Consider the following 24,941-nt stretch of genomic DNA (forward strand, 5'->3'; position numbering starts at 1 on the left):
GCACTTTAAAAATCTGCTCATGGAAGAGGTTACTTTTGGGGATGCTTCTTTGGCATTCCCCCCCAACTTTTTCATAGGAGATATCGGCCCAAATGGGCCTCGGTTGTGCAGAGAGAAAACTCGAATCGGTGGCTGCGCCTTTTTGCTCTGGTCATGCGCGTGGGCGAACTGGCGCGCGCTAGGACCCGGAGGACAGCAGGCGGTCCTTCCCATTGACGGAGGCGCTGCTGGCTGCCGTGACGTCACAAAGGCAAGGCTGGCTCTCTTGTTGCTGGACGCTCCACTGCCGATTGTCACCCGTCGCTCGGGCAGGCGGCGGTCGTGGGAGCGGCAGGGCGGGAAGAGGCGCTGCAGCCGCAGGAGCATCTGGGGAGGCGGCGGGGGCTGCGGCCGCTCCCGTAGCTGGAAGCAGCTGGATGCGGCGGTGTGGATGGAAGGGGCCCTCGGGAGGGGAACTCGTGCTGAGAAGTGGCACCAAGAAGAGGTGAGGGGAGAGAGCCGCTAAATTAATCCAGATCCCCCCCCCACCCCCCTTCCTGGCCTGGGCTGGCTTTGTTTTTCTCCTCTGGGGGAAGGAGGGCAGTTTGGTGGAGTTGCTAAGGATGAGTATGAAGGGAACGGAGGACGTGGGCTGCAGCTTGCCATTGCAAAAGCATGCATCAATTACTTTGGGAAAAAGTGAAGCCACTTTCTTTCCGGGGAAGGAGGGTGGGAGGAGGAAGAGGAAGAAGGGGAACTCCTAGCAAGCCTTTGTGGCTTACTGCAATCCTGGTGGGCACAAGTTCTGCATTGTCTTCTCGAAGTGGGATAGCTCCATCACTTTCTTTTTCCAGGAGTTCACAGTTAAACTCGTAGGTCCAGAGTTGTACATATGAAAGGTGATTCCCCAGAGTGGAATCTGGACACACTGCGCGTTCTTAGACATACTTGAGGTTGTCAGACCCTATTCTAAAGCAGAATAGGGGCTATTTTCACAGGTGCTATTTCTTCCTCATGGCAGTATTTTCTTTTTCTTTCAGTCATTGTTCTTTCCTTGCTTTTCTGTTTTTATGTCTGGCAGGCGTTCAGAGTGCTGGTAAGAGAGGCAGCATGGTGCAGCTATTAGGAGCAGTGGGCTCTAATCTGGAGAACTGGGTTTGATCCCCCACTCCTCCACTTGAATGGCAGACCCTTGTCTGGTGAACTAGATGTGTTTCCGCACTCCTACGTTCCTGTTGGGTGACTTTGGGCCAGTCACAGTTTGTTCAGAACTCTCTCAGCCCCACCTGCCTCACAAGGTGCCTGTTGTGGAGAGAGAAAGGGAAAGGAGTTTGTAAACCCCTTTGAGACTTCTTACAGGACAGAAAGGCAGGGTATGAATTCAAACTCTTCTTTTCATGGGTTCCCATTCAACTGCTCACCCACCTCTATGAGCTCGAGTAGATTTTGTGTTTGATTTACACACTTTGCAGTTTGGAAGTCCATGACTTTTCTGTGAAGTTTCTCCTCATGTGAATGGTCTTGCAAATAGTATCATGGGTAGGTCATGACACAGTACTCTCTGAAAAACCTTCAAAAGTGGAACGGCCTCAGAGGTGTCAGTTGACAAATTGAAAATATAATTGACAAGGTTCGTTCACCAAAAATCTCATCATGTTAACTTCGTCTTGGAAAAGATGGTTGTGTTAATTGGATTTGGATTTGGATTGCAACTCAGATTTCAGAACATAATGATATTCTTGAGGCAATATTAATCCTGGGGTGAAGCAATATTAATCCTGGGGTGTTTCCCTGGAATGCAGGTGAAATGTCAGGAGAAAATGCTACTAGAACACGGCCATACAGCCCGGAAACCACACAGCACCCCAGTAATTCTGGCCTTGGAAGCCTTCGACAATCTTAATCCTGTTTCCAGTAGAAGGGTGTCTACATCAAATGAACCATTTCAGTGAAACATGATCTTGTTTGTACTACTGTTGAGTAACAGTACTTCCTTAAATGGAGTTAAACCCTTAAAAGTCAATAGATTTGGAAGACTGCAACTCTCCTTAGTGACCCCACTCAATTATCCTGACCCTGAAAGTGGATGCAAATGGTTGTAAATAGTATTGGAAAATCTCTCGCTTTCTACTATACATCTCTTGTTAATTGTATTGTTAAGGGGATAGTATCATGGGGACCTATATAGTATTCTTTGGTACGTTTGAGAAATTCTGGAATCAGGAATCTAATGAATGAACCATCTATATTTCATGACTGAAAATCACATGGGATTTGTAGAGTATTAAGAAAAATTTGCTTAGGGGTGATAAACTCTTTCACAAACTGAACAATAACATGGTAGGTATGGCATACATTAAGGCAAGACTTAACTCGGGCTCATTTTCCTAAAAGCCTCGTAATTTGACTAACCTGATGAAATTAGTTTATAATCTTAGGAAGTACTGAGAGCCTTTGCTATTTTTGTGAGTTGATTTCCTCTTTCTTTTGTTAGGGTTGTTTGAAGAATGACACGCACGCTGTGGGAAGGTTGATATGAATAAAAGCATCCCAGCCTGAAGAAGTCAAAGGGAGATCCATTTTCAGCAGCTGCCCTGATGTTAAGGGACTTTCTCCTGGCCATCATGGAAGCCGATGACCTGGAATGGCTAGTGGCTCCAGTTCAGCAGCTGATATCCTGGGGTGCATCGGCAGCCATGATTTTTGGAGGTGTGGTGCCCTACATTCCTCAGTATCGGGATATTAAAAGGACACAGAATGCAGAGGGCTTCTCAACCTACGTATGCTTAGTATTACTAGTTGCAAACATTTTAAGGATACTTTTCTGGTAAGTTGACTGGCTTTTCTAAAAATATGAATTTTTCTCTGTTTTAGCTTTTGTGGAAAATGGACATGAAGATACTATGAACGAAATACACAAAATTTGTCTCCAGTGCGAACAAATGAAAGTGATTTGGGCTGCTGAGTTTTGTTTGTTGTAGGTTTCTGCGTCTTTAAAGACAAGCTAAGCATATTTCATATTAAACTTAGTGAGGATGATTTGGGCAGCCAAATAGTTGGGAAATATCTCTTTTTTCTTTAAAATTGTGGTATTACATGAAGGCACGTTAATGCTGTTGTATTAGAGAATTTGTGCAGCATTGAGCTGCTGGGTAGAAGAAAGATAAGCCTGAATAAAAACTTTTCTGCTAAACGGGTCTTGAAGTTAGCTGTGGAGCCGTTTGTAGCAATACATCTAGCAGTTTTGGAGAACTGAACCATAAGTTTTAGCATAACACAAAGCATACTCCATACTTGAAAATAGTGAGCATGAAGATATGAGGTGGGAATTAGGGGATGTTTCCAGTACTATAGTTATCCCTTCCACATCGCAGATTTACCCATCGTGGTTTTGATATATTACGGGCCAGCGTAGGAAATTAAATGGGAATTTTGGGGGAGTTTTTCAGAAGCCGCAGATGACATGCAATGGTCAGGAGACAACAGAGAAAAAATTTTGAAACTCAGTAATGCATGAAATATATGTTTAAAATTGTATATCAAAATTTTATCTTTTAATACCCAATTTCTTTTTTAAAGTTAAAATAAAAAAGAGAAAATTCAGACTCTCTGATATGGATAGAGGTTCAAAAAACGCATATGCTAATTTCTAGATCGCCGGGGGTGCTGTATGTCTAACCCCAGCAATGTGGAAGGGATAACTATGAACTTTTTACATGGACATGAGATTATGAAATGTGTAGATTTCATCTTAATTCCTTCACAGACGTTTTTCTGTAGATTTATTAACATCAAGCATAGATCATAATTTCCTCCATCTGTGATCAACTGGGGCTTTTTGGAATGTCTGCGCTGATATTCATGCAGTGAAAAATATTGTGTACATTTCATCATATCTTTATATCTACGGGAAGGTACTAAGTCAATTTCTGCATAAAGCTACAATCTTTGTAGGCCTTTTTAATATGAGCAGCCCTGGGAAGCTATTCTTCTGTAGTACTTTGTGGAGCACATTCATTAACTACCAGCTTCTTGCATTAGCCTTGTGAATTACATTACCATAATCTGACAAGATCCCTGCCTGAGGTTGGGTTTGAGTCTGGTACAATGTCAGTTGCACACTACTTGTTCCACCGCTGAAAGTCAGTGTGTACCTGCAAGTGTATATCTATTTTAGTTCCCAGTATAAACATTAATTATGTTGCCTGTTGGGGTTTTTAAATAAAATTCCTACAAGATTAAATGGCATCATACCTCCTTGGTATCTAAATGAGCTACTATAGGTTTGGTTTGTCATGTCAGTTTTTCAGAAAGTGACTTATTCATCAGAACATACATGTAAGTCTTATCAGAATATTAGAAGACTGTATACTGTATGCAGATGATACAACAGTGATTGGTCTCATTCGAGACAACGATGAAACCGCATACAGACGGGAGGTTGAACAACTAGCCTCGTGGTGCCACTGGAACAATCTAGAACTGAACACACTTAAAACCGTAGAAATGGTGGTAGATTTCAGGAGAAACCCTCCCATCCTACCTCCTCTCACAATACTAGACAACACAGTATCAACAGTAGAGACCTTTAAATTTCTAGGCTCCATCATATCCTTATGACCTAAAATGGTCACCTAATATCAAAAATTCATCCAAAAAAGCACAACAAAGAATGTTCTTTTCTATACCAACTCAGGAAGCTCCAAACTGCCCAAGGAGCTGATACAGTTCTACAGAGGAATCATTGAGTCTGTCATCTGCACTCTCTATAACTGTGTGGTTTGGTTCCTGCAACCCTAACAAGATCGACACAGACTTCAGAGAATAATCAGAACTGCAGAAAAACAATTGCTGCTAACCTGCCTTCCATTGATGTGACCTGTATACTGCACGGTCAAAAAAAAAAGGGCTGTAGAAAATATTTACTGACCCCCTCGTGATCCTTGGACATAAACTGTTTCTAACTCTTACCTCTAAACGCCAAGCAGAACGAGCACTGCACACCAAGACAACTAGACATAAGAACAGTTTTTTCCCTAATGCCATCACCTATTAAACAAATAATTCCCTCGGGATAATGTCAAACTATTTATTATATATTTATTATATAATTACTGCACTACTTTTTTCATCATTCCTATTACCCATCTCCTCCCAATTATGACTGTATGACTATAGCCTGTGCTGACATTTCATTTTATTTTATGATTTTACATTTTATGTTTTTATTACTATTGATTGTTTCCTGATTGCTTACTAGACCTATATGACAATCATTAAGTGCTGTACCTTATGATTCTTGACAAATGTATTTTCTTTTATGTACACTGAGAGCATATGCACCGGAGACAAATTCCTTGTGTGTCCAATCACACTTGGCCAATAAAGATTCTATTCTATTCTATTCTATTCTATTCTATTCTAATAGTTCTTCATTTCACATTGCTTTACTTTCTGTTCCTGAAATAGTTTCTTGGTTTGCTTTATTCCAATTGTGGCTGGTGTCCAGAGAATGTGAAAGTTCTGGCTCATGTTTGAAGGCTAAGTGTGTAAAGAACACAATCAATCTCTGAAGCTGTCCCCTTACATCTCATCTACACAATCTTAATCTAGAAAACCCTTAAGTACAATCACTGTGTAACCTATTATCCTCTTAATGAGTACTACTACTTTAATTATTCTAGCCGGACATTTTCTGCTCATCTTAGCACAGGCAATAGGTCTCAATTACGCACAGTCATGTCCATGTGCTACCAAGTTTACAACAGGCATCATTAATTGTGGCCAGCTCCATGCAACAAATTGTGCCCCCCCCTTTTCTATTTTTGCGGTGGGGGAAAAAGGACTGGCCCTATCTTATGACAGATCAAATGGAGATTGATGAATTTCTCGATTCAAGCTGGAATGCCAGGAGAGGATATCATTCTAGTATTTATGTCTCTATGCTCACTTTTACTATCTGCTTCTAAACTGTGCCTCATTGATGGTATCCAAGTCAGTAGACATAGGCGCCAAGGCATTCTCATAAGAAAACACAAGGCTCTTTCTCACTCTTTTTAACCACGGTGCATCTGGAAGCTTTCTGGCTTACTACCAACTTGGTAAGGAGGATTTCATTCTTGAGCTAGCAAGGTAAATCTTTCTGACAAGAATTTTTCATGGAAGTAATGTGTCCTCATAGAACTGTGTACGCTTGAAGAACTGTGGTTGAATGTTCCTGTGCAGCAGTTCATTTTGTGGAAAGAGAGATCTGAGAAAGGATTGGTGCACCACAGTCTTGTAATTAACATCAGAGTGGACTGCCAGCGTACCATCTCTGCTTCATCTCACATGTTGTCTCAGAGTTGACCATTGGATAATTAGCTCATGCTTTTGGAGGGGGCTGGTTTTGATCTTTCTAGGACCTTCGGTTATTGATCACCAGAGGATGGAGACCAAAAGTATAGAGATGAATGAAGTTGGCTGGTTATTTAGGTTTGCATTCCAGTAATCATGTTGACGTATTTAGTTTGCCTTACTATAATTTGGTTGCATACATTTGTTAAAGCAGATTATATCATTTTCATGTTCTTATGTTTAGATTTAGAGGGGCAGAGATGGGGTGGGATGGAGAATACTCTTAGCACTTTAACACTTTAATATGTGATAACTTGCTATTGAAAATAAATAAGAGCTGGTATGATAGATCTAAGCTAATCTTGTATTTTAAGACTATTTAATGAGCCTAAAAACATTTGTATGAAAAATCATGACTCTTTAGGCATCTGACATGTCAGTGTGGCATATATTTAAAATTTTTAGTCTGAAAATATTTTATGATATGAAGAAGTTTCACTATAATGTACTTAAAACTGCGATGTTTTCACCCTATATCCAGTTTTTGCTTATGATGTGTAACTTGGTATTATAGCAGTACTAACACTTGTCATTTTTATCTCTGGCGCCTAATGGTATTTGTTGTCCTGTTTCTTGAGGGAAACTTCCATTGCTATGCCAGGTCAGCTTTTAGATTTTATCTAATTTTCACAGTTCTGCTGAAAATGTGTACGCCCAAAGAGCTCAAATAATAGAAGGCACAAAACTCTCACACTTTAATTAGAAACTTGCTTAAGCTGATCTCACTACTTGGAATGTAATTTTTGCCATTTAAAGTGGGCAGTGTTATGTAATTTTTCTTGTAGGAGGTGCTCGAAGAACAGTTTGTCATTTTTAACTTTTCTGATGGTTTTACAGTTATCCAAAATCTCAGCAACACCTCGAGTAGTGTGACTTCCTGCACGGAATATGATCTTTTACAACTGTACATTCCAGTGTGGAATTCTGTGGCAGACAAACACTTTTATTCTATAGTTTCTGTCTTCACACAGAGGAAAACGTCTATGCCCTACAGATCCCATGCTTCTGACCTAGCATTGGGCAAATTTTCTGCATTTTAAACATCGCTCAGATGTCTTCTGATCTTAAGGCCCTGGAGCTCAACTGGCCCTCTCTTCCTTTTTAAGTTGTTCTTTGATACCTGTAGACAAGTCAGGCAAGATTGATGATTGACACTTCATGTAGCAAGGGTATTTAGAGTGGCAAATGCCATTAAGTGTGAAATGGAAAGGCGTTAGTGCATGAGAGCAATTCAAATTAAGTGGTGCTTGGGTTTGCAATAGCTTTTTAATATGTGCAGAAAGGACAGTATTCACTCATCTTCCAATACATGCTGGTCCTAGGAATAATGAGATGCCAGGTAATCGTTATTTCCTTGCCCGTGAACTTCTGATCTCTGTCTTGCTTCTTTCAGTTTCTCCCTGGATAGACCCAAGCGATTTCCATTCTGACCAAGAACTGATATGTTGAGATCAAGCAAAGCACTGTAAATCTTCTCTTCCCCCTTTTCCCTACAACATGTTACTGAGGCTTCTCCATATCAGTTTTCATAACTATAAAGAAACTGTTTATTGACTGATCCACAAATCTTAAACAGAAAAACACTTCCCACATCTGTTCACTGGTGCCTATTTAGATAGGGCGATTGTATCTCTTCATGCAATGCAGAAACAGGAACTTGGATATGAGCCAACATTTGCTGTTGATTACATTGGATTTTATTGCAAATCCTGGGTCTGACTTTCTGAAAGGATTGGTGGCCGCCAAATTCTTCCTTCCAGTATTGCCTGAGGGAGAGTCTGATGGCGGCTGTTGCTTTCTGTTCAGTCCTGCAGTCTATAGGTCTGACAGCATTAGCTCATTACATATTTAAAACCTGGAATCCTAATGGGGTTGTTTCCACACTGGTCTCTTTTCTCTACAATTAACACTATTCATTATCTCAGCTCTTATGGAGAATTCTGATGATGTTGCTGACTTGCTGCCAAGCAGTTACATTCCATTATTTTGTGTTGTGACTCCATGTCCCCCCATTTTCTCACAGCTGATTTCCAATGATCATTGGGGACTTTGAATGAAATGGCAGGCACTAATTGTTCAGCGTGGTCTGGCAAAGGGCTATTCATGTAAGCTAATGGTCAAGTGGTCAAATTGGCAAACCCCTGGGTAGGGCAGAGGTATCTTGATGGAAGCCAGAGGCAACATAGGTGCTGTGCTAACCACATAGCACTAAGAGATGCTGGGAAGGGGTTAAGGGAACATGCCAGTTCTCAGTGGGCACTGGGAAGGGATTGGAGGCAGGAGCCCCCAGTGTGGTGCCTGTAGGTACCCTGATGCCCAGCACCACTTCTGGTGCCCTCCAAATGCTTTTAGAGAGTAGGTGGAACCAGGTGAGGCTTTTGACCAGCAAGGCTTCTGATTGGCCACTGGAGATTTGATTGGCTTTTTAGGTTTTTTAAAAAAATGTTGCTTTGGTAGCAGCTGCCACCACAATCTAAGCCTGGACAGCCTTTTCATGGCTAACTCTGCCCCCTGCGGCAGCCATTTTGTGTCTGTACCCAACACACTGCATCAAAAGGCAACTGCAGGCTCAAAAAGATTGGGGACTCCTGGCCTAGGGTGCATGTGCATAGGGGAGGGGGGGTAGGTGGGTTAAAATTTCTTTCCTTTCCAATGTAGCACTCTTACAATTATGAAAAAGAAAACTAAAGAAGCAAGGAAGTGAGGGGAATGTATTAATTATACAACCAAATACCATTGGCTGGAAAGAAACTCAACAAAGAAATAGTTGAACGAGTAGATCTAGAACCCTGCAACCTGAGGCACTTTCTAGAAAGTAAATCCCATTGATACAGATGGCACTTACTGCAGAATAAACATTCATGGGATGTTGCTGTAAGAGTGCAGTCCTGAGTCACTGATGTGTTGCCTTTTTAGTGACAAGACTGCTGCGAGAAATATGGTGCTATATTAGATAGTGTATTTTATTAGATTTAATCTCCTGCCCTCCCTGGCCAGAGCCGGGCTCAGGGTCGCGAACAAACATATTCTGATAACATTCCATACGACTGTCCCTTACTGAAGTGCAGCAATAACTCAGCATTTTCCTGGTTCTTGATGTGTTAGGGGTTTTCATATAAGCAGTTCCCTGTGAAAAGGGTCTGCATTATTCATGGACTTATTGTAATCAATCCCTGTACATACAGCCAGAGGTATCCTTGAGGCAGATGGGGGTGGGGGGAGTCTGCTTCCCATTCTTGAGCATTAAGCGTATGTGGTGATTTCCCAGAAGCAGTGCCATCTTTGGCTTCCTCATTGAATGAGGAATGCATGTATAAAGTACGGATCACTTTTCTTTAAAAAAAGAGGGGGGGGGGAGCCCAGTGGCGATTACAGTTTATCCAGTGCTGTTAACATTGCTATTGTCTGTTTTTAAACTCTCCTACCGCAACACGTGTTGTTCAAATACTGCTCTTACTTAGTTGACTAAGTTCAAATCTAGGTCTAGTCTTAACAGCAGTATTTTATAAAGATCAAAAATATATGGAGGCATGATTGGATTGTAGTATATCTGAAATAAAGGAGTTAAGGATAATATATATATGCTGAATTGGCTGGACTCACGAAAGGACATTGACTACTAGTGTTCCAATATTGCTAGGTTTGTTGCCCTTCATATGCATCATGAAGATAGTATTGTATGACCAGTAATTGTCTTCATTCAGTTTCCTTCCTTAAATAATGAGCGAAACATCTTCCTGGTTTACACTTGTGCTCAAAATTTCTCTGTTTCAAAAATCTCAGATTTTTTTTTTTGCATTTCTTCAGTTTCCAACATATTCAGTTCAGTTTTTAAGTGCTTAGTCTCCTTCAAAAAATTTTTTATCCAGAAACTTTTTGTTGTCATTTTTTCTAAAATATTGTTTGTTTTTTCCATTCTTCTTTCTTCTGCTCTACAGCTATGTGTATTAGTTTTCCTCTCACATAAGCTTTGCTTTTTCCCAAATCGGAGTAGTAGACATTCCTTCAGTCCTATTAATGTTAAAGAATTCGTCTAAACCAGGGGTTGGCAACCCTCAGCTACAGAGCCGCATGTGGCTCTTTCGTCCTCATACTGCGGCTCCGCAGCGGCGACGCCAACGACGTCTGGCGCCTGGGAAGGAAAGGAAAGGACGCCAGAGGGAGGGAGGGAGGGAGGGAGGGAGGAGGGGGTGGGGAAGGAGGCACGCTCGCTGCGTCCCAAGTGCAACTTGCTGTTGTTGGTGTCGCCGCCACTGTCTATCCCGCCTGCTTGGCTGAAGGCAGGGCTTGGGGAGGCCGGGGCAAGGGTAGGGCTTGGGGAGCCGGGGCCAAATGGCTCTTTGGGTGCCGGTCTTAAACCCCTGGTCTTAAACCTTTCTTACATTTCTCCACTATTTCTCCTTGCAGCAAAAATTTGGCATTTAATCTCCATCTTCTTTCTGTAGGCTTGATCCATTACCATGTCACTTATAGTGGATTATGATCCGCTAAAGTCTTTGGTAATTTATCAGTCTTCACTAGGTTTGTAAACAAAGTTTTCGAAATCCAACATATATTTATTCTTGAGTAAATTTAATGTCTGTCTCAGAAAAAAGTATAGTCCAAGGATCCATTAAATTCAATATTTCCATATACATAAAGACATTTTTGGTATATTGTCGAAGGCTTTCACGGCCGGATTCAACTAGTTCTGGTGGGTTTTCCGGGCTGTGTGGCCGTGGTCTGGTGGATTTTGTTCCTAACGTTTCGCCTGCATCTGTGGCTGGCATCTTCAGAGGTGTATCACAGAGAAAAGTCTGTTTCACACTGTGTCTATGTGAGAAGGGAAAGTTTAGTGGGGTATATTGTCTATGTCCCACGGTGGGGAACCAATCATTAAGTGTTTGGGTGAAACTTGCTATGAAAAGGTGTGGTTGAGTGCAGTGTATTGCGGGTGGGGTTATCAGTCCACTTCTCCCTTAGACACAGTGTGAAACAGACTTTTCTCTGTGATACACCTCTGAAGACTTTTCATATTATTCAATAAATATTCATCTTGATTTTATATGGATGTCTTGTATAGTAATAGTAGTTTAGTAATCCTCCCAAGGTGATTAAGTAGAAATAAGTTCTCCAAACTACTAGAATAAATGAAAAAGGGATTTGGGTACTCATATTTCAGGTGAAATTTGGGGGTGGCTTTAGCAGTATACCAACATTAACATGTGAACATACACACACATCCTGTTCCTTTTTTCTGTTTCTGTCTCCTTGTCATTTCAGCAATGGCTACTGTTTTTTTTTCTCCACTGTCATCTGCCCCCCAACTGTTATTCCTTCTTTCTGTGTGTCTCTCTTTTTTCTATTTCATCCACCCTGCCAGTCCTTCTCACACCCACACAAATTGTCATTCTATTTCTCCTACTCCCCCTACTCATCTGCCTGCCTCCCGTTGCCTGTATAGTCTCCAAACAATGCCAGGGGGACCTCTCACTTGCTTGCCTCCCACGGCTCCTCCCCAACAGTACCTATGGTCCTGTGGAGGTCAACTATCTTCTTAGGCTTAGTTCGTTCAGCTCTCATTGCAGATAGTGGGTGCTTACTCTACCTCCCCACCTGCCTTACTGCTGCCACCTCTCTGTACCTCTTCCAGCCCCAGCTTCTCTGTCCCTGGAGGGTGCTGCATTATGTTATTGTCTCATTTCAAGCTGAGCTCAGCTGCCTCTTTTCAGGCTGAATATCTTTCCTACTACTTCCTCCATCCCCAGCCACCTTTCAGCTGGTCTGCAGCTGCCTTTTGGCAGCCCTGGAGTAGGTCTCGCTCCTTCCTCAGCATCTGAGGGTCTTTCTAGCCTGGCTGTCTTTTTCTACAGCTGGAAAGTCATCCTGGCAACCAAGAGCTGCTCCAAGCATCTTGTGGAGGCTGAGCCAGGGGCCATTCCAAGCGTCCTGGCCTCCATCTGTAGCTGGACCCTGTCCACTAACAGTAAATCCTAGAACAGTGATGGTGAACCTTTTCAAGCCGGAGTGCCCAAATTGCAACCAAAAACCCACTTATTTATCGCAAAGTGCCATCACGGCAATTTAACCTGACTACTGAGGTTTTAGTTTAGAAAAAAACGGTTGGCACCGAGGCATGCATTACTCAGGAGTAAGCTTGGTGGTAGTCGGTGGCTTTGCTTTGAAGCAACTGTGCAACACTTTGAACGGGTGAATCACGACCCTAGGAGGGTTTACTCAGAAGCAAAACCCATTGCCAGCAACCGAGCTTACTCCCAGGTAAAGGATCATGCTTTCGTTCTTCCCATGAAAATCAGTAGGGTTTAACAGCGCTTAACAGGGTTACCTACACTGCTTCCCCAAAACTAGGTCTTAGGTTTAATGCTAATAACCTCCCTGAAATAATTACACTATTATCACATGACGAACTCTGTGCACGCGTGCCCACAGAGAGGGCTCTGAGTGCCACCTCTGGCACCCGTGCCATAGGTTCGCCACCACTGTCCTAGAATATACCCTCCCCCCTTTTTTTTAGTTTTCAGGGTTTTTTTTGCCAACTTGGGGACTACCCCAAGTTTGAAAAAATATCTACTAGGTGAGTGTGCCCCCATCTTCAGATTTAAGTATCCTCAGGTGAAAGACAGAGTTTGGAGTTAGATATATAGATATAAAAAGGTATAAAAATGTATGTAAACACAGCTCTTGTCTAATGCACTGGAGGCCTTCCCCTCACTGACTTGTCCTGTTGGAGTCATAAAGTTTCATATGAGGAACGTTTGTTTATCTGTGTTTCTGAGAAAGTGGATGGTATTGTACATATCTTTTTCTGTATTTCAGGAAGTAAGGTTGAACTTTTGCATCAAGACTTTGGTCAGCCATGAAATTCATCTGAATAACATGGATTGGCAACTTGGCATTGTGATGATCTGTATTTGTATATGATAGAAAGTGGTATTTAAAAATAAATTATTGAATATAAAAATCGTTATTGGTTATTCAGTATTTTGATGATTTTGTATTGGCATGTTGTCTTATTTCAAATGCTGTTCTACATGTGTGTGGCTTTAAAGACGTAACTATTTATGTTTAAATTGGTAAAAGTTCCTCGGTGTACAGTTCAATATTGAGATTCCCTTTTTTTGTCTTCTAGGTTTGGGAGGCATTTTGAGTCCCCTCTCCTGTTGCAGAGCATTATAATGATAATTACAATGCTACTCATGCTGAAATTATGCACTGAAGTACGTGTGATAAATGAGCTGAATATAAAACGGCGGTCTTTCTCAGGTTGGTTGAAGTCAAAGATCTTCTCTTTTTCTCCTCTTATAGCTTTAGCTTGTCTTCTTTTGCTAAAATTATGTTTTGGCGTATTGTGTCAGATTGGCCTTGTGATAATCAAATACAAAACATCTGACAGAAATGGATTGTATTTTTATTTTCTTCTGCTTTGCTACAGTTAAATATTTGTTTAGGTATCATTGTGGCAAAGAACTTGCGTAATTGCTGAACTGACTGATTTTTTTCTTCTTCAAAGCCTGTGGAAGGGGGATCTTTGTATACAGGCCCCAGCTCTTAGGAGATTCACATGCTTATTATGTTATATTTGCTACCATAGATCCAGTGTATACATTACAGGCATCATGTGGAAACCACTTGAAATAGCATTTGTGTGATGGCTGCTCCACCCATCAGGCACAATGCTTGCCGTTGATCATATAGCTTTCGTGTTACTGTCAGCTTTATCAGGAAAATCTGCCAGTGGTATTCAGTTTTTCTATATGATTTGGGTGATTTACAAGATGAGCTTCTTGACACCAAGAAGAGCAGCAACCCTGCTGAAGCCAGAGGTGTACTGGTCCCAAATGGTGCTGGGAGACAAAAACCCCTCTGGGCGCCCCCCTGCATGCGGAGCCCCACTTACTTGTGAGTAAGCCCCACTCATTTGCGAGTTGGGCTCCAGCCCCTCTTCTCTGCCTAGAAGCCGGGTGCGAGGGAAACTTGCGCCCAGCTTGTAAGCAGGGAAGAGGGGCTGCCCAGCTCCCCTGCTCTGCCTACAAGCCGGGCGTGAGGGAAACTCATGCCCGGCTTGCAGGCAGGGAAAAGGGGCTGCCCATTTGGTCACGTGGGGGGCGCCATTAGGCCCCCCATGTGACCAAAACACGTGCGCCTGGAGACATGGGGTACCCCATGTCCCTAGGGCCATACGCCTCTGGCTGAAGCTATTTCATGCTGCTTCTGTGGGGTGGTCCTAACAAGTAGATTGATCCTAAGTGGAAGGAGTTGAAACTCCATTTCACTGCTGCGTATATATATATAAATATATTTCTATATCTTTGCAGTACATTCGTTTTGTAACTCTTCACTCTAATCTAACAAACTGACTAAATAGAAATGGTATTCATGCTAAGCAGAAGCCATTGTCTTGGATTGTCCTTCGATGTATTTGAGGCTTTCTCTGATTTTTTTCTTGATACAATAACTTACTATTCGGAGTATCTTCATATATGTTTAACATACACTCCATTCAAATTTCACAGTGTTTGGATTTTGTCAATTTCTTTTCTGTAACAGGTAAAGGAAAACTCAAGGTTAAAACTAAAAAAATGGTGTGGGTAATTTATTCAACAGAGCAGAAATACCGGGAAGCCCACTTTTTAGGGAGAAAGGTGTGAGAGAGGTTAGAATTCTTGTCCTGGATGAAGACCTGTGTTTGTCTAGAGGCATTTCCATTCTATTTAATAAGTTCATCTGGCAGTAGTTTGGAATTCAACCCTCTTCTGGTTTTCTGGATTGATTTTGATGCAACCCTTTTTTCCTGTTTGCTATTCTATCATGGGGAAGCTTCCTTATAATAGGATATATTGTCTGTGCTGTCTCATTATCTATTCTCAAGCATCCTTTTACATTTTGTTCTTTATTCTTAAGATGTTTCCACAGGTCTGCTTATCTCATATTCTTTTGTAGGCGGTTGTCCACAGGAGCTATGGAGAAGGGATATATGTATAAAAGCACCTTTATACCCCCAGCTGAATAGAAAGAACCGATTTCTAATAATTTCAAAAGCAACAATATAGTATCCGTATTGAACCCATGAAACTGCCTTATTTTGAATCAACTGAAAACTGTAAAACTAGGCTTCATATAGTTTATATTTTATATCACTGACACACCCCAAAATTACCGATAAACACCACAACTCTGTGTACGTTAAACACAACTTTCACAATGCTGATAACAAACAGGAACGTGCCCCTTTAAACATCAATGCAATTATCGTAGCAGGGACGCTTACCCCTTGTAGTTATACAATCTACATGCCTATACAACCCCACCTAAATTGCTAGTTCAAACAAAGTCACTACTCTGACAATATACACTTTGTCAATCATTAGTCAATTTCAAATACAAGTATACTTTACAAGCTCCTGGTGTAAAAATGCTCATGTTTAACCCTTCACAAGAACCAGGTGAAGGAGAGCTCTGTCTTCATGCTGAAACAGCTGCAAGTAAATTTTCTTAAACTCAATGAAAAAAAGACCTATCTTCTGTATATCTGAACAGTAGCTCTCCACAGTCCCAGTGTGAGGTCTTTCATAACACCTATTATCTGATCCTTTTAATTGGAGATGCCAGGGATGGAACCTGGAATTTAGGCATGCCAAGCAGATGCTTTGCCACTGAGCTGTAGGCCCTCCCTAGGAAACAGGGGAAAGAGGCAATACCACAGTCAATAGAGGGTTGAATCCCAGACAGCTGCCAGATACAGAATTTTTTAAATCCTTCCTGCTTTGGAGGGATTAACTTTGAGATCAAACGTCCCCCACCCTACTAAAAAACCCTTTGGTCTGAAGGCGCTGCTGAATCCATAGCTCAGTGCAAAATCCATAGCTCAAAACTACTTAGTTTGCGTAATGTGTATTTCTGACACTTCATGAACATAAATTGGGGTCTCCTGAAATTCCGTTCTATAGCTTAAAACGTGGACAGCTTCCCTCCTGTTCTTTATAACTCCCCCCCCCCCTCGGTTTCATTTTTATGTTCATTTCCCCCCAAATCTTTATTCCTTTAGAAATGGTGGCTTGTGAATGTCAGAGCAAGCCTTCCATTGTGATTGTCTCATTGAATGTTATCTGTTTTTCATTTTTGGAACCCGTCTGTATTGCATTCCTTTTATTGATCCATCCTTGCAACAGGGCCATTAGGTTTACTGGAAGGTTCTTTTTGTACTTGCAGATTGTAACCCCCCGAGGTGATATGAGAGAATTCAGTGTTAGTGTTAAAATTCCACTAGGTTTATTTGGGCTCAGTGCAAATAAGGAAAACCTCAAGTGATGATTGTTAGATAGCATTTCCCCCTCCCTTATACTAAACAAATAGACAACTTTATCTCAAGGGTGGGGTAGGAGATAGTAGAAGAAAAGCTCTTCTGAGTTTGACCCATTTTTTTCTAGATTGATCTGTCAGTCTATTTTGAATAAGTTGTAAATGTGTAAAAAAAACCTGACTAAAATTTTAACATGTTTTTTTCTTTCCCCTGATTTTTCAGGATTTGTACCTATAGATATATTATCTTGCTCTGTTTCAGTGTCTCTGTAGAGAAAAGTTAGGAAACTCAAAAGTGATGAAATTGGTTTTCACCTACTGAATGTCGCAACTCATTTGACGTATGAGATATAGGAGATAGAATTGCAATGACAGCAGCCTTTGCAACACACTTCCTCCCAATTTTCCAATATTAAATTTGCACCATCATCAAACTACGTCCAGAGAAAATGCATTTTTACACACAGGCCAGCCAAACAATGCTACATGGGTTAAGGGTAGCTCAGAAGTTGTCTCCATCCACTTATGGAAAAAGATTTGCTCGATTGTGCTAAACAGAAACTTAGGCCCTTTCTGCACGGGCGAAATACAGCGACCCAGGGACAGCAAAAACGCATCAAATCGCTGCATCACAGCAGCGCCGTCCTGGCCATCTGGGAGCGGCGTGAAGCCGCTGCTGTAAACCTCGCTCGTTGAGCAAGGTTTTTGCAAAGTGGCGGCTTCCCATCGGTGCGGTGCGAATCGCACCACTGGGAAGACACCACTTTTCCCGTTGCCTCCACTGACCTCGTCTTCCAGTGTAGCTCTGGAGGGCTGCAGAGACCCACCCACGCTGTCCTCTGACCCCTGGAGCTCAGAGGGCAGCGTGGGCGGGTCCCTGCAGCCCTCCACAGTGACGCTGGAAACCGAGGTCAGTGGAGGGGGTCGACTGGGGGGGGGAGTCAGGGCCGAACACATGCTAGCGTGCGAACGGCCTCCAAGCCTCCACCGGTACAATTCATGCCGGTGGAGGTTCGTTTCCGCGCATGTGCGGAAAGGGCCTTAGATAGTTCAGATCCACAAATCCAGAATTATAGTTTAGAAGTCATTGAGGTTTTCCAGCTTTGCCTCTGCAAGTGCTGGGAGATTTTGGGGGCAGTGAGGAGGACAGAGTTTAGGAATTTCGTGATGTCTTCTCTGAGTGACACTCAATGCTGTCTGTATGGATTTTACTGTATAGAGTCAGGGAATTTTTTAGAGTGTCGCTGTGTGGTGGCTGTTTTTCTTCTGTAAATGGGAGGCTTAGTCACAGCTGACACTCTTGGTATATTGCTTAAGCAAAGTTCACTGCTTGCTTGTTCATGCTGTGGACAAATGCTTTTTATTTTAAGGTTTGGCCTTTACTAAACCCTGTGCTTGGGTTTAAAAGCTTTCCTCAGTTAGCAGAACACAGGCTGGAAGGAGGAAGTCAATTGATGTCAAGTGTCACCCATCTGTCAATGGCTGTGACAAAGACATAGACAGTAAAGGTAAATAAATATAGCAAAGCACTAAACCACAGGGCAGATAATGCAAATAATGCCAGAAGTTCAGCCTTAGACCAAGGTGTCCATAGAAGTGCTTGCTAGGTGCCATTGATGGCCACAAGTCTGTCTGTGGCTTATTTATTTATTATTCAGTTTTTATACGGTCCTTCCCCTTGTGAGCTTGAGGTAATTTCCAACATATCTAATAAAAAATTCTCCATACAATTGAATAATACAATTAAACATTCAATAAATAGCTGTCCAATAGCTTATAAAATCTGTCATAACAGCTTTAAACTCATCATACAAATTTCTAGATGGCAACAAATTCAGTTCCTCAGACTAGTTAGCAGACCAAAGAAAACTTACAGTCAATAAGATCTGTGATCTAGCAAACTAGCATCACTAAAATGGAGGGAGGGCTAGGCCAAATTATGGTAACTGTTGCTTCCTCAGTTATATGCCTGGTGGAACAACTCTGTCTTGCAGGCCTGCAGAACTGCATCAAGTCCTGCAGGGCCCCGGTCTCTCTCGGCAGAGTGTTACAGTTGGCCAAGGCCTGGGCTAAGAAAGACCTGGCCCTGGTTGAAGCCAGCAGGACTTCCCCGGGCCAGGGACCACAGGTAGATTTTCATTTGTAGTTCGAAGCTGCTTTGGGGGACATAGTGGGACACACAGTCCCATAAGTACACTGGTCGCAGACCATTTAGGGCTTTGTACCTTGAACTTGATCCAGTACTCCACTTGTAGCCAGAGCAGCTGGGGGAGCACAGGTTGAATATGTGGTCACCACAGGCAAGGACCCTCGCTGCTGCATTCTCAACCAGTTGGCATTTCTGGAGCAAGCCCAAGGGTAACTCCTGCGTAGAACGAGTTACAGAAATCCAGTCTAGAGGGAACCATGGCATGGATCACTGTGACTAAGTCAGGCTGGGCCAGATAGGGATCCAGCTGCTTTGCCTGGCAAAGATGGGAAAGTGCCATGTAAATGACATGATTCACCTGAGCACATGATTCACATGCCTAGACTCTTGACTTGTTTGCCCAACATTGTAGAGGACAGAGGTTTCTCATTTGTGCTGAGCAAAAGCAGACCCTTCCCCTCTCCTATGTTCTTGTGCACCCTCAAAGAGCTTGTTGAATGGAAGTGATTTCTTTCTTTCTTTATGCTTAGCTTAAGTGATAGAGATGTCAGAGAGATTATCAGTGCTTTTAAGAGTCCTTGCTGCCTGGCAAAAACTGACCTTTCCTTTGCCAAGTAATTTATACATGCTAGCCAAGACCTGTAAAATGTTGTGGACTCTGATAGGGACTGAAGATAAAAACTGAAATGTAGATTATATGAGGAGAGACTGATTTTAAGTTCTCTGATACAATTACTGTAAGAATAACATGCATATTGAACTGTCTCACACTAAAACTGAAGGAGTTTCAAAAGTTTTACTTTCCCTGCACTGTACCTATTGTCTCTTCATAGTCCTTGTATGGTTACTTGTCCAGGGATTTATAACCTTGTAAGTGTGGAGTAGAGACCCACCTGGATTAGGATGATGGACTACTCCCCTCTCCCCTTTTGGAGCACTGTTAAGACTATTTGTGGTTTTTAAAATGATACCTGACATTTGCAGAAGAAAAATGAAATAAAGCTCAATGTCTTGCAGCCTCTGAAGAAGTTAATATCCAGGTATGTCAGATCCTGACTACTATGAGCTATCCTGAAAATAGGCAGGCAGTGAGCATCTCTGGATAGGACCCATGCAGATAATTGGATTGTGGGCTTTCCAAAGAGAAGTCTGTTTTGTTAATACAGTGGTGGGTTTTCACATTGTGTATTGCCACTTTGTGGACAGCAAGGTGGGTGGCATTTTGATAAACTTTGACTTCTCTCAAATTGCTGTAACTTCTAGAAACCTTTACAACAAAAATTTCTTTCAGCGTTTCTTTGTAGTGAGGGAAGTGAAAAAGAACAACCTAGTTTAATTGCATTAACATTTCCTGAAGAATCCTATTCCTTGTTGTCATTTGATTTTCATATATTTTGAGGTGATATACAGTGATATCACACTTACATCTAGTTTCAAAATCCAGGAGAACGCTGGTTAATGCAGAAACTAAAAAACCTCTAGCATGACTAATCACAAGAGATACTAACATGAACCTGTTGTTTCAGTCCATTAAAAGATCTGCTGCGGTATGAAGTCCAACAAGTCTGTTTTGTCTTTCCTTTCTCTTCAATTTTTGAATGTAGCTGCAGATAGTAAGGATGAAGAAATCAAAACACCTCCAAAGAGATCCTTTCTGGGTACGTACTTTACAAGCCCACGCTGCATGAGGTTGCCGTTTGGAACACCATCCATTCTTCTTGTCTGTACCTTTCTTTTACTTACTTGTGCATGGTTGTCATTTCTACTAAAACCACACTTGTACTACGTTTCTCCTAACACCAACATTTTACTTCAGTTTCACCACTGACTGAAAAAAAGATGCATTCTTTTATTCCTCAAGCAGCTCTTCATTATTTCACAGACTTAAGTTTTTAGAAAGTTCTCTTGCAGTTGCCTGGATAAATATGAACTGATTCATAAGATGTGATCACTTTTAAATACCATCTGCATCGTCTCTTTCAGTGCCTCTGCCAGAGAACCATAGGTTAGGTATCTTGATGTCAGAAACTTACATGTTGTTTAAAACTGAGAAAGTAGGAAAGGTGAATCTTCTCTTGCCCACTTAAAGAATATATTTCCTTTGTCAGGGGATTTCTATAGTTAATTTTATAATTCAGTACTTTGTAGGTTTATAGCTGTAATTGCTAGGGTTCAGCTACTGATGGAGCAACATTCAGACCATTCGATGTTTCTTGAATCTGTGATAGATGGCTAGTTGTTCTTTTCAAATGGCCATGCTTGGTTTATACATCACTTCTGTGGTGTGGCTGCTGGAAAACAAAGCAAAACCCAAAATGCTCTTGTCAGCCACATTCCTTTTCACAATGGTAATGTAATTAAATCCCGTAACTCATGGGTCAGCCAGATCACATGACTATTTCCCATACCAACACCACCAACTCTGATGAATGGCATGGGATGAATGGGACTAATATCCTTGTGATTCAGAGCTGCAGCAGGCAAGTGTGAATTTTTGTTTGGCATCCTCACCATAAAATTAATGTAAGAACTAGGCCAATGAGTTTATTTGAATCTATAGTAAGAGTTGAAGTAGCCAAAAATTCAAATGGAAAGAATTTACCGTGTTTCCCCGAAAATAAGACAGGGTCTTATATTAATTTTTGCTCCAAAAGATGCATTAGGGCTTTAATAAGAGACATCAACTCTGGAAGTTTTGTTATTACTTATTGTAGTTAGCAGTTTCAGTTCCTTAAGAAAGTTGTACTTCTCTGGCTTCACTGCAGAATGCATTAAAATGCACTTTAGTGATGTGTTGTTTCTGAATGTGAGGAAATAGCATTTCCCCAGTGGGCACATTTATTTTTCTGTTTGATAAAGCATCATTTTTCATTGCATCTTTTTTCAAAAAAAAATTGTTTCGCTAAATCTCTACATCAGTGTTATTTATGCTTGCTGTCATCAGTGCTTTGCAGTACTTTGCATGAACTTAATGTACAAAAGTGTTCTAACCTAAAGAATGTAAAATTAGTTGAGATTGTTCAATTTTATTTTTACATTCTCCCTTCTTGTCTTATTTATGGTGCATGGCTAAAACTGCCCTGTATTAACATCTTCAGGGTTAGAAGGATTTTTCATTTGGGTACTTGAAAGGAAATTATAAGTACGCAAACTAAATATGCTAGTGGTTTATTCATTCATTACATTATGTATTTTTCAGTACTTGCTGATGGATAATTTATGGCACACCTACAGAAGTTAATTATCTGTATGAAATATTCTATTTATGTCTATATTTATTTACTTATTTACTTATTTATTAGTTGTAGTATTATAGACCGCCCTCCCCCGGATTCTTTTTGGAAATTTAATGAGATTGCAAAATAAATGTAAACACTGACCTTTCTATGTGATAAAAACATTGAGTTTTGGTTTTAAAAAAATCTGTGTGGTCAAAATTAATTATGTGGTCAAAATTAATTGTAGAGGTCATACATTATATATATATATATTGTGTGTGTGTGTGCACGTGTGCATGTGTATCTAATGCCTCTGTGCCAATCAAGAAAACAATGAAACCAAGCCAGTCACAGACAAGGTAGGGATTTTTGACTACTTAGAGAACTCCCTAGATATACAGAAAATATTACTTTTTCATATTACCTCCTCCAAATGGTATAATGATGACTGAGCATATACAAGAGATGGAGAGCAAGTTGAGGGGATGTATAAAATCCTGAAAGTGGAGATTTGAGGATAGTGTAGTACTGGGATTTGCATATTATTTCCCTCATTCCTACAGTTTCTTACAAGGTCCTTGCTTGTGTACCAATATTATGTTTGCCAGCTTGTGTAGCTACAATGTTAATTGGGGTCACTCCAACTTGGGTTCTGTGGTTTTAATGTACCTGTGCGCACAGTAGAATAAAAAATAAAATAAGTGCACAGGGAAGACATGTTCCCACAATCCATAGACAACTAAATTTTACCTCTTAAACACACATACACAAAAAAGAGCAACAGTTCTGGTTTCAGTGAATTCTCAACATGGCTACTTGAAGCAGAAGTGTAGAGCTCAGAGGTGAAGATGAGTGTTGCCAATTGACAATGCAAGCTGAAATGAACAGGAAAAAACTTGGGGAAGCCACTGGTGGTGATAGAGAAGAATTCTCAATTACAACAAACACGTCACAGTTATTTACATAGTTATAGACATCTAATTAATGTTAACAAATATGGAAGGGGGAAAGGGGATGTTAAGGCTCCATCATCACTAATATGAGGATGGTGTATCTTGCCTACTGCCATCTGATTCTTGGATGCCACTGCCTATTTTATTTACCTGAAACTTGCACAAGTGAGCTGAAACGTACACAAGTGATCCCTGAGACTCTAATTGTCGCCTTTCAACCTCCAGGCGGTCAAGTTCAATCCCTCTGGATCCAGGTGGAAAATGGGACCCCGTTGTAATAGATCCTGGTGAGGTGGGAGACGCAGGGGTTTGTGTGCCGACATCTGTAAAATGTTGGTGAACCATGGACGCCTGGGCCACTAGGGAGCCACCAAGATGACATCTTCCCGCTCCTCCCTGATCTTTTGCAGAAAATAACTGTAAATAACTGACGTGTTTGTTGTAATTGAGAATTCTTCTCTATCACCACCAGTGGTTTCCCTAAGTCTTTTCCTGTTATCACATTTCAGCTTGCATTGTCAATTGGCAACACTCGTCTTCATCGCTGAGCTCTACACTTCTGCTTCAAGTAGCCATGTTGAGAATAGGGATTTTTCAGGTGTGGATTTGGGATGATTCTATAGAGTTTTCATAGAGGGCTGGTTCTGATATTAGAATGACTGTTGCCCAGGTTTTATGCGAATGAACTATAGTGAACCTGACAGGTGGGAGCAGATATTGAAGCTGTTACCTTTGAACCAGAATCTCTTGTGCTCTCTGAGCATTTTTGTCAGCCTTCCAGAAAACTACTTAATATAATTGATGGCTCCCCTCACATTAGTAGAAAGCTTTTATCTGGAACTCCCCCCCCCCCAAAAAAAACCTGGCTGTCTACATTTCTTATGCTAATGGATGTATAGCTTTTTGTTTTTCAAATGGCAATGAATTTATATCGGCCTTCAGATGCAAAAATGGCAAATAAACTTTATTTCAAGTGTACTTTGTTCCAGCTAAAGCTTCCTGTTAATTTTCTATGGAACTGTTCAGTAATTCCTTTTTAAAATTGATTCAATTTCTTGATTGTAACCAATTATTTAATTGATCTCAGTGCAAGGACTATTTGAGAGATGTTTCAGGTTCATCCTAAAAGTGTCATTCCTTGAATCAAGAAACATACTGCACACTGCTGCTGGCACACATATTAACCATATTATATCAACCATTTCATTTATTCAAGGAAGTCTATATAACACATAGGTTTAAAAGCAAAATAATATAATAATTAAAATACATTAGAGAAGGAACATTCGTCATTTTGGGAAAAACATTAAATACATATTTACAGGTAGCAAACTAAAAATTATTTAAAATAGTCACAGAATCATTGGATATTTAATCTGTCAGTGGTTGTAGCTTGAATTTTTAATGCAGTCAAGATATATTTGGCAAACTGCCAGAGAACTGTGATATTCATTTACAGACAGAAGATTAAGTGATAATTCTTCAAACGGCTGGAAAAAGTTGAAAAATGGTAGGGGTTCTTTCAGAGAACTTCTTAAATTGCCATAGAATTTGCATGAGAGGGAAAAAATGTGACAGAGTTTCAGGCACCTCAAGACCACAGGAGCAAATCCCTTGGCCACATGCTATGTCGGAACATCTCCCCAAAAGATCAGTAATAGATAATGCTGTAAAGAGAGACAGGGAGAAGAGATGGTGAAAGTCTAGAGACTCATTACTGTCAAATGGTCTTGAAGGAGTAAAACCCAAATACAACGGAGAGCAAATTGATTTGGCATCTGATAGATGACTCCATCTAATCATTCCAGGTGTTTTTAAAATCACAGCACAAGCTCTATCAAATCCTAGCTCAGACATGCCAGAGGAAAAACATTAATCCTATTTTAGAATCCAGAAATTGGATGTCTGATTCTGAACCTGGCCTCTAAAGTGCAGATGCAAAAACCC

At 41.1% G+C, this 24,941-nt stretch overlaps 1 protein-coding gene across 3 annotated transcripts in view; it reads left to right on the top strand.

Annotated features, from left to right (window-relative positions):
* The first annotated feature begins 262 nt into the window (after positions 1 to 262).
* The window catches only part of SLC66A2 (solute carrier family 66 member 2), a 71,795-nt gene continuing 47,116 nt past the window's right edge, over positions 263 to 24,941 (top strand). The window contains exons 1-5 of one of the 3 annotated variants that reach the window (XM_048508142.1): positions 263 to 484; positions 2,474 to 2,806; positions 13,505 to 13,638; positions 20,428 to 20,481; positions 23,220 to 23,943. In XM_048508142.1, the coding sequence (XP_048364099.1) occupies positions 2,577 to 2,806; positions 13,505 to 13,638; positions 20,428 to 20,481; positions 23,220 to 23,272 (471 nt within the window). In that variant the 5' untranslated portion in view covers positions 263 to 484; positions 2,474 to 2,576 and the 3' untranslated portion in view covers positions 23,273 to 23,943. Of the gene's footprint in view, positions 485 to 2,473; positions 2,807 to 13,504; positions 13,639 to 20,427; positions 20,482 to 23,219; positions 23,944 to 24,941 lie in introns of those variants that run through there. The other 2 variants (XM_048508140.1, XM_048508141.1) reach the window with 2 other exon arrangements.

Source organism: Sphaerodactylus townsendi, linkage group LG09, assembly GCF_021028975.2.
Source record: "Sphaerodactylus townsendi isolate TG3544 linkage group LG09, MPM_Stown_v2.3, whole genome shotgun sequence".
In the NCBI taxonomy this organism is placed as follows: Eukaryota; Metazoa; Chordata; class Lepidosauria; order Squamata; family Sphaerodactylidae; genus Sphaerodactylus; species Sphaerodactylus townsendi.